At 41.5% G+C, this 17,656-nt stretch overlaps 1 protein-coding gene across 1 annotated transcript in view; it reads right to left on the bottom strand.

Moving 5' to 3' along the window:
- LOC126291522 (transcription initiation factor TFIID subunit 4-like) overlaps positions 1 to 1,116 on the bottom strand; it is a 32,590-nt gene extending 31,474 nt beyond the window's left edge. The window contains exons 1-3 of the mRNA XM_049985025.1: positions 989 to 1,116; positions 777 to 905; positions 456 to 681 (exon numbers count right to left, since the gene is read on the bottom strand). Coding sequence (XP_049840982.1) covers positions 456 to 681; positions 777 to 905; positions 989 to 1,116 — 483 coding nt within the window. The remainder of the gene's footprint in view (positions 1 to 455; positions 682 to 776; positions 906 to 988) is intronic.
- Positions 1,117 to 17,656: the final 16,540 nt, after the last annotated feature.

Raw genomic sequence — 17,656 nt, 5'->3', positions numbered from 1 at the left:
ACTTGGCGCCTACCAACATAGGGAGAAGTGATCATATTAATAAAATAAGAGAATTCAGAGCTCTGCTAGAAAAGATTAAAGTTATCGTTTTCCTCGCGCGCTGTTCGAGAGTAGAACGGTAGAGTAACAGCTTGAAGGTGGTTCGGCGAACTGTGTGCTAGGAACTTAATTGTGACTTGCAGAGTTACCACATATATGTAGAACCAAAGTTATCATATTTTGGACATAAAGAAAAAAACTGTACTCTGCTAAACATATTTTTGTCAACAGCTCTGCCTGAGTGTTTTGCGTAAGATTCGGAAAAACAAAATCCTGTTTGGAGCATAAGTTTTTCGCTCGAAAATTTTACTGCTTGTGACATTATATGTTCTGAGAAGTTGCTGCTGTAATAAGTTAATTGAGAAGCGCCGGATGATGAGCTAATTTATGTGTACAGTTGCGGGCAAGCTTGGTACAGTGAGGGATAAAGTAATGCCCGCGCCGCCGCCGGCTGCACACACGGACGCAGGCGCGCCTGGCGGGTAGGCAACCCGGGCCAGCGGCGGCCGGGCTCGGGGCGCGGGGCGATCTATGCAGCATCCGCGGCCGCGGCCGGGCGCCGCCGAGCGCTGCCGAGCGCCGCCGGAGACGGCCGAGCGCGCCGCCCGCGCTGGACCGGCCACTGTCGGGGTGGCGACGCCCCTGTCCGGGTACCGCGTCCGCCGACTCGCAGTGCCGCTGCCCGACGTGACGTGACGTGACGTGACGTGACGTGACTTGACGCGACGGGAAGCGACGTGACGACCGCGCCGCGCCGCGCCGCACCGCGACGGCATGCGACGGCGCCGAGGCCAGGCCGCTCGCCCCCGCCCCCGCCCGTGCAGTACGTGGGCCGCGTCGTCTCCGTGTCCGCCGCGGCTGCGCTGCTCCTCCAGAAAGTAGCCCTTCGTCCGCGTCTGGCCTCTGACGGACTCTCGCCAGAGGTGCACCGCACAGTCTTCGCCGCTACCGGCTCTCGTACATGCTGAGGAATCGTCCGAACTGCGACGCAGGTCTAGAGACCGACGCCTCCGCCCGGTCACAGCTGTCGCGGTGCTCTTCTAGCGCTATGCTCCCCGCCTGACTGTAGGCGACCATGACACTCGTGTGGTTCAAGGACAGCAGTAACTGTAGCATCGCTGGCAGCCTAAATGTTGTCGTGTGTCGAGTCGACATCTTTCGATGAGCGAGAACAGCGTCCCGATTGATCCGAGATAGTTCTGCGTAGGTACATGTGCGTGACAAGTTAGCTGTTCTGCTATTATAGCAGGGCGCCCTATATTGTAACAATTCTCAGGTCTCGACGGTCAGCGAAGTAGATACTACGTAGGAATTTGGATCGTACTGTTCGTGTTCCAGCTAAATACTGTCTGTGATTTTTCTCGTCGAAGTATCAGCTAAAAAGACAACTGTGCGGTCTTCTTTTAGCCCGTTCACTGCTCTATACGTTACTGTCATTCGGTTTAGAATTATTTCTATGTTGACTATTCTCTGTTAACAGAGGCTGAAAATAACTGTATTGGCAGTTGTTTCCATAGTGTGTTCATAATATACCGTTAGGCGCTTGTTTAGCGAGTTACTATAAACATTTTCCTTGAAAACGTGATATTACGATTATAATTAGTCCGCTGGCAAAATATTCACGCACAAAAAGTACAGTTTTTTTTAAGACAAAAATAGAAAAAGATTTTGAATAGAAACGCCGCTGTTTTACTGGTTCCATTTGTAACCTTAAAAATAATGTTCACTAGTGAAGTTAAGGGTGGCAATTCAGTAACCTGTGAGAGGCTTAAATAGAACACTACAGTGGACAGGAATAAGGAAATACTCTATTAACGGGCATCTTCACTCGCCTACAAACAGAGTCGTCAACACACCGTAGAAACTATACATTTTGTCCAAGCTGCGAGCAGACTGAGATAGGCAGAAATAACCTGTTGCGTGAGTGAGCTGTTCTCGCGAATTTATTCTCATTATCGGCTGCTCGGCCAGAATACGAAGTGCACGGTCTAGAGAAGAGATATTTATACCCCAGCGGCCAGGCGAAATTTGTAGCACAGTGACTGAGAGAGCATTTGTACGAGTACACATGTTACTGTAGTTGCTGTGACGGAAGTGACAGACTGCTGAAGTTGTCACATTGCCCTGACCCTTTATAATTAAGTTTTCCTATCTGTTGTCAGTGATGGGATCATGAGATTTATCACTTTGGCCAACGAAGCTGGTCACTAACGCTCTGTCAATACTATCTATGAAAAGATGTTTTTAAGACCTGAAGAGGAAAGAAATATTGTAGGACCTGAATTGTCTGAGGTATTCCTCCACACCTACTAGCAATTTCTTCACGCATTTTCGCGTTTTGTTAAAATGTTCATTTAGTTTGTTTCAAACTTGTGAAGTCTAGAAGCTGTAGAAAAGATCACAATGTTCTGAGGGACAGAAAGAGTCTTCTGTGCTGTGAAATATTCGCTCTCTACTTATTTGCTACATCGCGGGTGACATTAAGCAAACATCGACATCACGCCATATTCAATATAGAGTGGAGGGAGACATATTCTACTTAGTAGAGTCTGACTAACGAAACAGTCAGCTGGCACAGAGAAAGAAAGATACACACAAACTAGGCAGCTGTTTCAGAGATTGAACTGAGAGTAAAGATCTCCCGAAATTTAAAATCATTATGAGTTAATTTGTGATCCTCTTGCAGTATAAGTAGTGGAAAGTAGAGTGAAGAAAAAAGTAGTGTGATACGCCTGAGCAGTTAGCTGGGACACTTAGCACTCGGTCTTTTCTAGGACTGAATTGTATGGGGATGGCTCCAGAAATTGGGATGCAGTGTGGGCTGTAGTGCGTGTGTATTGCTGCTTAGCTACTGGTGTTTGGAGTGGCAAGGTGTGAAAGCTTTCGTAGTTGACTGTGGAGTGGAGAGGGCAGTAGTCAAAGTGTGAGTCGTATTCGAGTATCGGAGAAGCGGCGTGGGGCGGCGGCGCCGGTGCTGCCCCCACCAGGGTCGGCCATGGCGGCGGAGGCGGCGGCGGCGGCGGCGGCGAGGGCGGCGGCGGCCGGCGGCACGGCCCGTGTCCCGCGCGGCTCCGTGCGCGGACCCCAGTTTGTGATCGCTGGCGACCCCGCCAGGAGGCCGGCGCTGTTGCTCCTGCTGTGCGCCCGTCCGCGTCACCACTCTCCGGAATGTTCTCCTCGCTGCGTCTGCTCGTCGTAAAACGATTCGCCGCACAGTGACTGCCGGGTGGTAAATGTCGGAATCGCCCAAATCGAACATTCCTGTGTCTGCAAAGTGATGCAGTAGCTACGGAAACGCCACTGTTATTTACAATAGCGTGTCTGGTAGAATCGTGAATTAATTCAGCGTGTGTAGAATCGTTCAGTATCGTGTGGTTATTAATAGTCTTCTTTGAGAATTGGTAGAAGAGCTCTAGGGCATGGCTGAATTTCAGGCATTTCTACTGGAATGAAGTATTTTGTCATACTGGAAGCTTTTGTGAGAACAGCACCTGGGGTTTAGTCGACTAAGTGGTGATCTGGAGTTTAATCTTGCGACGCAGAGTCACAAAAAGTACAGGAATGAAGAGGTGTTAACACTTACATTTCTCACAACGTTTCCCCATAATTACTTTGCGACTGGTGCTAGTAGTATGTCAAATAGTCTTCGAGGCTGCCTGCAGTGAGTTTTGAAAAACTCGCTGTATACTTTAACTGTGCATGAATGACTCAGCCGACCCTACATCATTATTTACGTTAGGATAATTTGGATTAACTTCCTGTGCGTGTGTGTAGCCATCAATACCATGTGGTTGTATTTTGTCTTGTGCGTAAGAAATGGTAGGTGAATTCTACTGCAGGAGCCAATATAATAACTTTAGTCTGTGGTAAAAGTTTTAGAGAGATCTGCCACACTTATTACAATAACCACTTTCAGCGTGTCTGTCTTAGAGTCTGAAGCTAATGTCGCTTGCAGGCAAGCGAGAAATTGTAGCTGGTACATTGCAGAATTAAATATCTTAGTCGTACCGTGTGACATGACGGTTCAGTAACAGAGGTCACCCTAGCTACAGTGTCGCTCTCACTATTAGAGAGATAGCAGCTGTTCCTTAAACCACCCTAGAGTGGTGCTATTGTATCTTATCGATCTTCGGAAATTATTAAGTAGAAATGGGAGGAAGACGATTTCTATGTGGAAAAGTAGGTTTCTGCATACATTGGGTACCTTTGCAGGAAACAGTCTCTTTAGTATTGTTAAAGTGAAACAAGTTTAGAAATAGGCAGTCCCCTAGTAACAACACGTTTACAATGAAAGTGGAAAATAAAGTTCAAAAAATGAGCTGACAGTGCCGTGATAGCGTTTCACCTTCTGTAAGGACATTGTCTACATTTTTGTTTCAAACAAAAGGAAACAGAACTTAATTAAAAAGGACTGATTAACTCACAATTCTGTGTTTATAAATTGTTATAAATACATTTTACTGACATTAAATATAACTCACACAAAACATTTCCAGTAAAAATTGCCTTTGTGTTCATAACCATGCTGAAAAAAATGGATGTAACACCGCCTCATAACCGCCACAACGTAACAAGTGCTCCGGAACGTTTTCTAAAAGGGGAATCCCCGAATCCTAATAACAACCTAACTATAAACGAATCAGATTTCATAATCTTCGCGAGTTCTAGCGTTGTGCCTGTCGAAAAATGCTGCTCGCCCCAGCTAGAACCGCATAACTAATAACATGCCACTAAAGCAATGCCATAAAACTTTCCGGACCGACATATTCCCGGTATTACCAATAACATTCAGTAAACACTGACCGTAAAAAAAACCGAATGCAATAAATAGCGTTAGGTCAATCAACCACTGTGAAGCGAGTGTGAGTGTCTTGTGTTTTGCGGAAGTTTTTTTCGCTATTCGACCAATGAACTGGAAAACGCGGTTCGTCGATGTATGAAGTGTCGTCTGATAGAGTGAAATCGTAACTGAGACAAGTGACTGAGGAACAGGAAGAAAGAGAGCACAAAAACTCGTAAAATGGTCGATCTTGGTGGATACGTCATCATTCTGGTGGAAACCAAGGACAAGAAGATAAAACTATATGGTAAGTCACAGCTCTGCTACCAGTGACCGGTTTCATCTCACAATTTAACTTTTTATTGTGTAGTTCATGCTTGTTCGTAGGTGCACATTCCCACAGACGACGTCACTTCTCCAAAGTTGCATGTTATTGTAGTTGTGATGTTTTTAGATATGTGGGAATATAGATAGAGATGATGAAATATATGTTGTTCTTGTGAACGCAAAACTGTATTACGAACCATACTCGTTCCAAATTGTTGTGACAACAAGTGAACTAATGACAGTGCATAGTTGCATTATTATTGGGCGACAACAACGAAGTAAACGATAAGAACAGATTATTATAAAACGTAATCTAGCTGAGGTTAGACATTCGTGTTGCTGTTTTTCGGCGTTTGTGAGTTGAATTGGTTTTTTGAAAGACTCTAGTTTCGGCCAAACAATTTTTTTTCTTTTTCTTGTTATTTTCCCCTACACATTTCGACTCGAATAAGTCATTTTCTGCGTGTTCGATCCTCTTTCCTAGGATTTTTTTCTGTTAATTTTCCCTTTTTGCACTATGTTCCGGAGTCAGCATTAAACGCTAGGTTTCCCTGTAGCTGGCTGGGTGAGTCGGTGCAAAGATCTGAGTTCAAAGGCAGCGACAGACCACCTGCACTTTGGCCGTGCGCAGCAACACACTGCGGTGTTCAAACCTGCCTAGGGCTTGATGGAAGCTTTACTTCACTTTCACAGTATTAGACTAACTTTTGATTGGTTTTCTATTTTTGGCGTAAAACTATAGCACGCGCACCTATTTTGTTGTAGGAGCTGTGTTGATTTAAATAAACAAAAGAAACCTTTTTAACAGACAAATATGATTTCACTGATTTTGCAGATGGCACTCTCTCAAGCCATAAAATCCATAGCACCACAATGTACAACCCAGTCTTTAAATTAATACAGCTTCAGGTTAGAAAGCACTACAAAATAGATGCACATGATACGGTTTAAGGCCCAAATTAGAAAATCACTCGAATGTTTCTATAACATTTCCACGCAGAAATAAAAACAAGACTAACAAAAGATGGCATGTTGGTGTCGGAAGATGTATGGTTAGGAAAAAAACCATTAAAAATCCTCGAAAGTTATTTTGTTCCAGTATTTTATTTATTAATTTTTATAAAACAGTGTGCTAAAGCACTGTCCTTTTCTTCGGTTCTTCAGATCTCTGTGAATCTAACATTTAAAAGATGGAGGAATGATTTCCCCACGCAGAAGTGGGAAAAAATATAAAGAGAGAATTACGAAACAGCATTATTTCCTGTCTCCCTTCTACCTGGTGGTGTTCGTGTGCATTGCAACCAGTACCTCTGGCAGCTTGCCTACAATATTGCGTGGTACTGTAGTGTGAAATTTAGAGACATGAAGAACTTTGAATCAAATAGCACGAGCGAACAGGTGTCACGCTGATTCTTTCAAGGTAAAAACATCTCCATGGCCAATACGTTTCCAGTTCTATTGTGGAAGAAAACAACCCACGGTAAATTGACACGATGTACTGGATGCCAAATAAGCATTTCCAATGAAGTCTTCAGACTTCATTTGTCATAACACTCATTTCTAGATTTCGTTGCGACGGAATTCTGAAATTATGCATGTTGCTAGTAGATTCGGACTTAAGTGAGTCAACTAGTTGATAGATGCAGCTATACAGTCGACTATGTGGCAGCAGGAAAGAAATAATAGGCAGATGTATTGTGTCAAATATGAATTTAATTCAGGTGAATTTCGAAGAGCGAAAAGTAACACTTGTCACTTTAGATTTCTCCATTAAAGTAGAAACTTGCGACCTTATAGCCCCAAGGTAGTAAACTACTTTCGCAAGTTACACTATCACTCGCTTCTACTGTACATGGGTGCTATACCACAGAATAAATTTCCTTAGAACTGATTCGCCACTATTTTCGAGTCCATTGCGATGGATCAAACGAAGTTAAAACTTCTTTCATACCGTAGTAGTTTTAGAATATCTTATTAATTATTACTATTATCTAAAGTTTAGTCCAGATTCATGAATTTCAAAATGGAATTATACATTTTTGTTTAATTCTTGCTTTTATCAGACACAAATCCACAGGTTTTATCTCGCACATTCTAAATAATCCAGTGTGCCTCTAGCAGCATCACTTTTCTATAGTTTAAGATAATGCCCACGGTGGAAAATTGTGTCGAACATGTACGCCAAAAAATAATCATTACTAAGTGTGATTACTAATTAAGGTCAAGTGTGTCGAGTCAGTGAAACAGCCACATGTGTGGAAGAAGAGCAAACTGTGACCAGAAAAGTGGTTCGTTGAAAGATGTTGAAGGGATAAAATGAGAACTAGTAGACTCACTAAAGCCAGTGCCTAGTTGATAGACCGGCCTGCCGACGTATTGCTATTCAGAGCTATCAACTTGACCTGTCTTGATGATTTGAAAGCTATAGGAAATTGTCCCCAGTCAGAATAAGGGACACTACATCCTGAACAACAGTAACAGTTCTTGAGTGATAGAGTTGCTAAGTACGTAACTATTGTGATTTCATGCCAAATTCAGTGAAATCTTGACGCTATGAATGAAACACACACAACACTGGTGTAGTATTCTAGAATATTTATTATTTGTGACACGAACCGTTCGTCAACTGTAAAGCCATCGTCAGATACAAAGATAAGTATGCAGTGCAGTGAAATTTTGTTGGAGCAAATATTTTAAACTAGTTCATATACAGATTACCTCCATTTCCAGAGTGGGAAGGTTAGGTACAGAAACTTAACTCACACATAATTATTTCCATTTCACTGATACGAAATATAAACAGTTGGATGGTCTAGCTATGTGATCCTCCCTCAGTACCGTCCTTGCTGACATCTTGATGGACAATTTTGAAACACAGTTTTTGGAAAATAATCCACTCTCTTCCAAGGCTGAATACTAGTTTAGGTATGTTGATCGTGTGTTGTCCTTATGGACACGAACTACCAGATAACTTCAAAAATTTCTCAAGCAATTAAATACTAAACGCAACAGCGTAAAGCTCACAATGGAGTTTGGAGGTAATTGCATAAATTATATAGCTCTAACTATAGACACCAGTGACGGTGTTTGTACTTTCAAGATTTTTAGGTAACCTATCACCAGAGATATGGTAATACCGGCCAGTTCTCAACATCCATAAACATGCTGCTTTTTATTCTATGATACATCGCCTAATATCCATCCCCATGCGTGATGACGGAATGAAATACAATCAAGCAAATAACATCAAACAATGGCTATCCTCCTTCCTTAGTGGACTCCATAATGCACAAAAGTGGAAACGAACTATGTACTCTTTTCTTTACCCTGTCGTAACCCCTAACCTCAGGAATACAATAAGTGGTGTACAATTCAATACTTAGGGTAGTCACACCGAATCTAGCACGAAAGTTTAAATCAAGGAACGTAAGAATATCATTTTATTTGCAGAACGCTGTTGGATACTTCGTGTCCGATGGTAAAGACGGCACTCCAGCGTTGGAAAAGAGTAGACTATATAAAATTACTTGTAACTGTGGCAAATTCTTTCCAGGTTAGTCTGGCAGGACAGTATGTACCCACCTGAAGGAACACCACAGAAGTTGTACGCTTATAAAAGGAGTGTCTGCTTTTGCAGACCACCTGTTTAGAGAGGATCATAGTTAGAAGGTGAAATCTGACGTGTTATATAAAATTCATAAATGAAGGAAGATGAGCTATATTGAAATAATGGAAATTAATAAACAGATGTCCATCATCCAAGCGTAGTACTGAATGACCGTACACAGTTCCGTTATTGGCCACTTGTAACTGCAGACACTACTCATAATCCCATCCAACCCGCGTTGTAAATTTAATTAATGTGTTACATATTTTATCTGAGATAAGTGATCTTACATTGCGTTTACACTGAAATAATCCCTCTTGTTTTATTCCTAATTATAATATTAACATTTTTCTTCTCTGGAAATGGATCTCCATCAAGATTTCACTGCATCACTTACTTATCTTTGTACCTAATGACGGTGTAACAGTCGAAAACGGTTCGGTGTAAGAAGTAATAAATATCGTAGAATGTAACACCAGTGACCGGCTGCTGTGGCCGAGCGGTTCTAGGAGCTTCATTCTGGAGTTGCGCGACCGCTACGGTCGCAGGCTCGAATCCTGCCTCGGGCATGGATTTGTGTGATGTCCTTAGGTTAGTTAGGTTTAAGTAGTTCTAAGTTCTAGGGGACTGATGACCTCAGATAGTTCTCTGAGCCATTTGAACAATTTGTTACGCCAGTGTTGTGTGTGTTTCATTCATAACGTATAAAATATTCTACCAAGAACCGGCGGAGCGGTCAGTCAGTCAGTGCAAATCTTAATGTCTTCCTGGCACGTGATGGGCCATGAATATGAACAAGTAGGAGTTATTTACGTGATCTCAACAAGTTTTATGAATATTTGTATCTTTAAATATCAAACTGAAAATCGTTGTGTATATTGAGTTTTTATTTTATGTATTTCACGTAGAAAATGTTTTTACTATGAAAGTAGTCCTAGTCATATTTTTCAGAAATATAAAGGTATAAGCTCTCATCTGAGTGTTTCTCACCACATACTGTTATTGAATTCTTCTGTTTACTGTCATCTTTTTTCTTTACCTCGGGCGATAGAAAGTATTGTCGAAATAATTAGGTTTCGGTATAGATCAAAATGAAAACTACTCGTACATGAATCGATTCCGTAAGTGCTTGTGTAACAAGTTAAGCAGATTATAAATTTTGAGTCGTTGTCAGTTACAGAGACAGAGAGAAATTCTTTAGCTATCCTATCAGTTATACTGAAGTCTTACAGAATAGTTTCATGATCAAGTATGCACCCAGGAACTGAGACAAAGCGCGGAGGCAACTTATATTAGTTTCGCAGTGAGTGGCGAAGGACGTGTCAATGCAGCCATTTCTGTTTATACTCGTGACTTAATCTTCTCGCGCTCCTATCTGGGTAGCTGTGTCGAAATTCCGCCAAGTACCGACGAGTGTCGCCTGTCATCATCTTCTACCCAAGTGTCAAGATTACGCGGGTCTACGTGACGATGGAAGTAGCAGTCGTCGAAACGTTGCGGATTTTCAACGCAACCACACGGGTGGGGCTGCGAGAAAATGTTATCAGTGGCAAAATAATTTTGAGATTTCACGACAAATGACTGAGGATTCATTTGCAACCAGCCAATATCCGTGATACTGAAATCGCAAGTCCGTCAGTCTAGCAGGATAGGGCATTGGGGGGGAGGGGGGAGGGGGGGAGCGGTGAATGTGGGAGGGGAGAGTTGCCCATCTCTTGTTGTACATGCGCTTCTTTCTGACCCAAACCCTGTCTCCAGATGGCAAACTAGTCTGCAGATATTTGTAAGAAGGCTAATGTACGTCTTATACATGCCAATGTTATGGCAACATCTCTAAGGAGTTACTTTCAACAAACGTATAATGCTGTTCATTCCACGCCACGAAGGTAAAAGTCTTATGTTGAACTAGTCACGGACTTTAGTCTGTGTCCATGTAAAAGAAATACACATTGACACACATTTTTGTTACTTCTATATAACGACACAGAAAAAATTTAAATCGATTAAATTTGTGTCTCGTCTTACGATATGTCGATTTCTTCTCATCAAGAAATGCAGGCTAGTATCCGCTTCAATAGCTGCGCTTCCAGGATTCGATTACCGGCCGGGTCGGAGATTTCCTCCGCTCAGAGACTGTGGGGGCTGCGTTGTCCTCCCGACATCCCACTCTTGAAATGGCTGTGTGGACGCCTACCAAGAGTCAATAATTAGAAAACAACTACTGGACAATGAAAGAGATTCCGGACTGGTGGCATTAGACACAGTAACGCCTGTATTTGAGATAGGATATAGGGAACAACCTACGTTTCTAGCATTTGTAGACTTAGAGAAAGCTTTTGACAATGTTGATTGGAATACTCTCTGTCAAATCTGAAGGTGGCAGAGGTAAAATACAGAGAGCGAAAGGCTATTTACAATTTGTACAGAAAGCAGATGGCAGTTATAAGAGTCGAGGGACATGAAAGGGAAGCAGTGGTTGGGACGGGAGTGAGACAGGGTTGTAGCCTATCACCGATGTTATTCAATCTGTATATTGAGCAAAGAATAAAGGAAACAAAAGAAAACTTCGGAGTAGGTTTTAAAATCCATGGAGAAAAAATAAAAACTTTGAGGTTCGCCAATGATATTGTACTTCTGTCAGAGACAGCAAAGGACGTGGAAGAGCAATTGAACGGAGTGGACAGTGTCTTGAAAGGAGAGTATAAGGTGAACATCAACAAAAGCAAAACGAGGATAATGGAATGTAGTCGAATTAAGCGGGGTGATGCTGAGGGAATTAGATTAGGAAATGGGGCACTTGAAGCAGTAAATGTGTTTTGCTATTTGGGGAGCAAAATAACTGATGATGGTCGAAGTAAAGAGGATATAAAATGTAGACTGGCAATGGCAAGGAAATCGTTTCTGAAGAAGAGAAATTTGTTACCATCGAGTATAGATTTAATTTTCAGGAAGTCGTTTCTGAAAGTTTATGTATGGAGTGTAGCCATGTATGGAAGTGAAGAGCTTAGACAAGAAGAGAATATAAGCTTTCGAATTGTGGTGCTACAGAAGAATGCTGAAGATTATATGGGTAGATCACATAACTAATGAGGAGGTATTGAATAGAATTGGGGAGAAGAGGATCTTGTGGCACAACGTGACTAGAAGAAGGGATCGGTTGGTAGTTCACGTTCTGAGACATCGAGGGATCACCAATTTAGTATTGGAGGGCAGCATGGAGGGTAAAAATCGTAGAGGGAGACCAAGAGATGAATACAATAAGCAGATTCAGAAGGACGTAGGCTGCAGTAGGTACTGGGAGATGAAGAAGCTTGCACAGGATAGAGTAGCATGGAGCGCTGCGTCAAACCAGTCTCTGGACTGAAGACCACAACAACAACAACAACATAGGGAACCTGCGAGAAATGTAGTAGCTACTCGATACTAGATATAAAATACTTTCGTAGGTTATGGCAAAAAGAAGCATTAATTTTAAGAAATGTGTTGTTGGAAGGGCAAAATGGATTCAGGGAGGGTAGGTCCTTTTGATGCATCACATTTGTGATCAGACTAATAATTGAAAAACATACAGAATTTAACAGAGAAACAAATCAGCTGTTCATTGACTAAGTGAAAGCCTTTGGCTGTGTGGAAAGGAGAATGTTGAGGGAATTACTAGACAGGAGCGGCACTGATCAGTAACCGAACAAATGAACCAAGACTACTAAACTGTCATTGCTACAAAATAGAATGTTAAAGTAGCGACAAAACTAGGCTCACGACCAGGAAGCAGTTTGTCAACGATACTTTTTAATATCTATTTTCATGATATGTTTATGCAATCGTTAAAAGAAATAGAGTTTATAACCACAACTTTAACCAACAAAATTATCTAATGATAACATTTTTTGCTGATCACCACCCCTTGCTTCTTATAACTGGCATCGATGGCACTGCAAAAAGTCGTCGATAAGTTAAATATTACTGTCCAAAGTACAAAAGTGATGGCTTTTAAAGGTAAAGGCGTGCTCCCGAGCCGAACTGTAGTAAAGGAACACAAAATAGGGGAAGTGAATGCTTTCTAATTCTTAGTGAACACCATCCCGTACACAAAAGATGTAGGGGAAAGAATAGAAAGATTCAGTTACATTAATGAGACCGTACACAGAACACTGAGTGAAAAGCTGAGGAACGAAACCCTAATGAATATCTACAAAACGGTGGCTATATAATCAACAAAGAGTACAAGATGCAGAAGTGGCGTTTTCAGTCTAAAAGAAGTCATGTGACAGGCGTGTCACGATAAAAGGCCTATGTTTAGACAGACTCTTGTGATGTCACTTCACCTCTTAGTGAATTGTTGTTGTTTGTGATAATATGTTATCCGAGCGAAATTGGTTGCAAAATAAAACAGTATCATCAGCGTACCAGCTTTCTTGGATTGAAAACGTCGTTTTGTGCTTTTGTTATATGTAATAGCATCCTATACATCGTTCAAAACCCATGTTTTGATGTTCGAACATTTATTCATTTTTTGTCCAAATGATGTTATTCTTCTTATTTCGTTTAACTATTCCGGAAGCTATTATGTGATGAGATGGTCAACTTGACTTTTTTCATTGTCCTCTTCTTTCTGATCTTCCAAGCATTTATCACAATGCGCTGTATTTGTGTTCTCTTATTTTCTATTTTACATCTGTGCTGGCAGTATGTTTGCTATTGCAAATAGTGTTCTTTTCGCACTTGTAATACGTTAACTTGTATTCAAATGAACTTAGTAACAGGAAAAAAGGTTGATCTAGAGAGAAATGAAATCCAGGACGAACTAGCAGTATTAATAGTACTACCACCAGTAATTTTATTCATCCGTGGATCACTTTTACAAGGATATTGTACATATTGTGGTAATACAGTTTAAGAACAAACAAAAGAACGCATAATACATGCATGCAGGCATTTACAAACCAAACTCACAGGTCTAGGTTGACAAGCACGGGGCAGAAAGTGGACTGCAGCCTTATTGTAGGAACCATCCCGGCATTTGCCTGAAGCAAATATGTAATTTTGCGTTGGTATGTTCCAGTAATATTGTATTCATAATTTGTATTATTTAATATGTTGGATAGTGGGTTCAGAGCAAGGCAGAACCAGAAAGGACTTAATGAGTCTCCTTGGTATATTCCACACTTGATCTCTATTGGCTGTCATGTGATATTATTTGAATTTGTTTGGATATTAAGTGTTGTTTTCCAATTTTTCATTACTGTGTTTAGTAACTGTATCAATTTAGGATCTACTTTGTATATTTCCAATATTTGTAGTAACGATGAGTGGGATACACTATCAAAAGCTTTTCGGTAATCAATGTATGTGTAGTGTAGCGACTGTTGTTTAGTTTTAGCTTGATATGTCTCCTCTGCATCTATTATCAGTTGCTCTTTACATCCTCGTGCTCCTTTGGAACAGTCTTTTTATTCTTCATTTATAATTTTGTCCTGTGTTGTATGTGTCATTAATTTCTGTATAATGACTGATGTTAATATTTTGTATACTGATGGTAGGCATGTTATGGGGCGATATTTTGCTGGGTTTGCTGTGTCTGGTTGATCTTTCGGTTTCAGATAAGTTATTCCATGTGTAAGTGTATCAGAGAATGTGTATGGGTCTGCAGTGTAATTGTTAAATAACTTAGTTAGATGTGCATGTGTTGAGGTGAACGTCTTTAGCAAGAAATTTGCTATTTTATTATTATTATTACTATTATTATTTATTTGTGTTGCATTTTTACCATACCCTTGCTCTGTGTTCTCCAAGCAATCTTACGCTGTTTAATATCTATTGCTTAACATGCTCTTGTAACCGTCCTTTTTAATTACTTTGTTATAGTAATATCTTTAATAATTTACAGCAATTTATATTACAGATTTCTTCCTTGATAGTAAATGCTGTTCTGAGCTGTATATTTATTCGTTCGTGGTAAATTTAAGTCAAGTCCCTCTTTTGTGTCATAGTCATGAGAGATGTTTGCCCTTAATGAGCACGACATTGAAATTAAAGAAATTCTATCCAATGTGGTGGATAGCGGACAGTCTTTTTTCCCGGGTAACAGCAAATGGAATATAGTGTTGGGAAAATGATACAGGTACTTTACTTATCCTTCGCCACACACTATATGGTGTATTGTGGAGTACAAATTCTGATATAAACTATAGTTTCTTCCAGGGTATATACACCTGCTTGACTATAAATCTAATCCACTTGGCTTCCAGAATTTTCAGTTGGTAGCAGTTTGCACTTGTCTCGTGTTCGAGAACGTTTACGTGGTACAATATGTGAAATGTTTTTATACGACTGACGTGGCACTGGTAAGCTAGGAAACCATATTCTAGTCGTTGTAATATGTCTCTTATCAATGGTGAAACGTGTCATATCGTTTGGTACCATTTTTATGTTGGCTTTCTGTACCCTTCCAAAATGACGGCAAGTCGAAACGCGTAAGATTGATGAAAAATAAAAGTGTGTTCAAGACATAAGTAAAGTTATTAAAATTGTATAAGAAATGAGCGGATTATGCAACGAGCTGGATGCAATGTAGTTTGCCAGCGTTTAGTCGACAGCGCCACGCAAGTTTGCTGCGTCCGTCCTTCCCTGTCGCTTATGACCTTGATATTGACGGAACGTTGCACTTCCTACCCCTCTCCCTTTCCTTCTCTCGTTTGGACGTTACACAATAACAAAGCTGGGAGCACGATTTATTGAAGCATTTGTCATGGTATAAGATCGGCTTTTCGAAGCGAAAGCTCTGTTGCTTGGCTGTCATCGACACTATATTCTTCATCTGTCATATAGCCTGGAGTTATCGGATTTGTAAATTTACGGCTTGGGTCCGAGGGAGGAGGAACAGCAGCTGGAGACATTGCTTCCCATTGGTAAGGAGGAGGAATTGGAGAAGTCGCTCAGATGAGGAAAACTGTAGTTTCCTCTGAAACTTCCTGGCAGATTAAAACTGTGTGCCCCGACCGGGACTCGAACCCGGGAATTCCTGCTTACATGGCAGACGCTGTATCCATTTTTTTTTAAAATCTCATTTTTTGTTCGTTGCCCCGGACGTCGTAAGACATCTGTTTTAGTTCGTTGTTGATCGATTAACTCAGTTTTTTTTTTTTATTACAGAGGGCAGGTAACCCTCTGACCGAACACGCTGAGCTACCGTGCCGGCCTCTGAGCCAACGAGGGCACAGAGGATAGTGCGACTACAAGGACTTATCTCTGGCGCGCCCCCCGTGAGACCCACATTCGCAACTTATTGTCCCGCACTATATTCATAGTGCCCCTGTCGATCCTACTCATTACTCGCGGCTTTACTGCCGATTCCCATAAGAGTTCTGATACTGTTTGTATCCGCACACAAGAAAAAGGTCAAATGGTCGGTGAGCCTTAACTATGTATATATGAAGATGGTATCTGTTCTTTCGGACACCCCGAAAGAACAGATACCATCTTCATATATACAAGTATGGAATCGTTTGTTACAGTGTTTGCTGTGCAACACAGTTAAAGGGATCACTTTTTCGGAACCCAGTACTTGCCTACTATTGCGACGCAGAAGTTTGAAATTTGATTGAAAGATTCCTAGAACCTTTCTCTGTAATGCTGCGCCCTGATACATCACCCTCAGGCTCGGCGGCTCTTCTAAAGGCAAGGTATCGGCACATGCAAAAGTAAGGCCAAAGGTCAGAACTTCACGTGAATTGATGGTATGGCTCTGGCTCCAAATTCCACCATAATTCTGGTCAACACCACTGTGGAGGTATCACACGATGGGAAGACGGAAGTCACACGACTCTTACCCACATTTTATCCCTTTCCTCAACGCCTCTGCTATGATCAGTTCCTTCTCTAAATCCTCGCACAAACGAAAAAATGGCTGACATCGAAATAAGTGTCCAAGGAATAGGAAAGCAACTGGAATCACTCAACAGAGAAATGTCCACTGGACCTGACGGGATACCAATTCGATTCTACACAGAGTACGCGAAAGAACTTGCCCCCCTTCTAACAGCCGTGTAGCGCAAGTCTCTAGAGGAACGGAAGGTTCCAGATGATTGGAAAAGAGCACAGGTAGTCCCAGTCTTCAAGAAGGGTCGTCGAGCAGATGGGCAAAACTATAGATCTATATCTCTGACGTCGATCTGTTGTAGAATTTTAGAACATGTTTTTTGCCCGCGTATCATGTCGTTTCTGGAAACCCAGAATCTACTCTGTAGGAATCAACTTGGATTACGGAAACAACGGTCCTGTGGGACCCAACTTGCTTTATTTGTTCACGAGATCCAGAAAATATTAGATGCAGGCTCCCAGGTAGATGCTATTTTCCTTGACTTCCGGAAAGCGTTCGATACAGTTCCGCACTGTCACCTGATAAACAAAATAAGAGCCTACGGAATATCAGACCAGCTGTGTGGTTGGATTGAAGAGTTTTTAGCAAACAGAATACAGCTTGTTGTTCTCAATGCAGAGACGTCTACAGACGTTAAAGTGACCTCTGGCCTGCCACAAGGGAGTGTTATGGGACCATTGCTTTTCACAATATATATATAAATGACCTAGTAGATAGTGCCGGAAGTTCCGTGCGGCTTTTCGTGGATGATGCTGTAGTATACAGAGGAGTTGCAGCATTAGAAAATTGCAGCGAAATGCAGGAAGATCTGCAGCGGATAGGAACTTGGTGCAGGGAGTGGCAACTGACCCTTAACATAGAAAAATGTAATGTATTGCGAATACATAGAAAGAAGGGTCCTTTATTGTATGATTATATGATAGCAGAAGAAACACTGGTAGCAGTTACTTCTGTAAAATATCTGGGAGTATGCGTGCGAAACGATTTGAAGTGGAATGATCAGATAAAATTAATTGTTGGTAAG

The sequence above is a fragment of the Schistocerca gregaria genome, chromosome 9 (genome assembly GCF_023897955.1).
Source record: "Schistocerca gregaria isolate iqSchGreg1 chromosome 9, iqSchGreg1.2, whole genome shotgun sequence".
Taxonomy (NCBI): Eukaryota; Metazoa; Arthropoda; class Insecta; order Orthoptera; family Acrididae; genus Schistocerca; species Schistocerca gregaria.
This window is presented reverse-complemented; position numbering and strand designations above follow the sequence as displayed.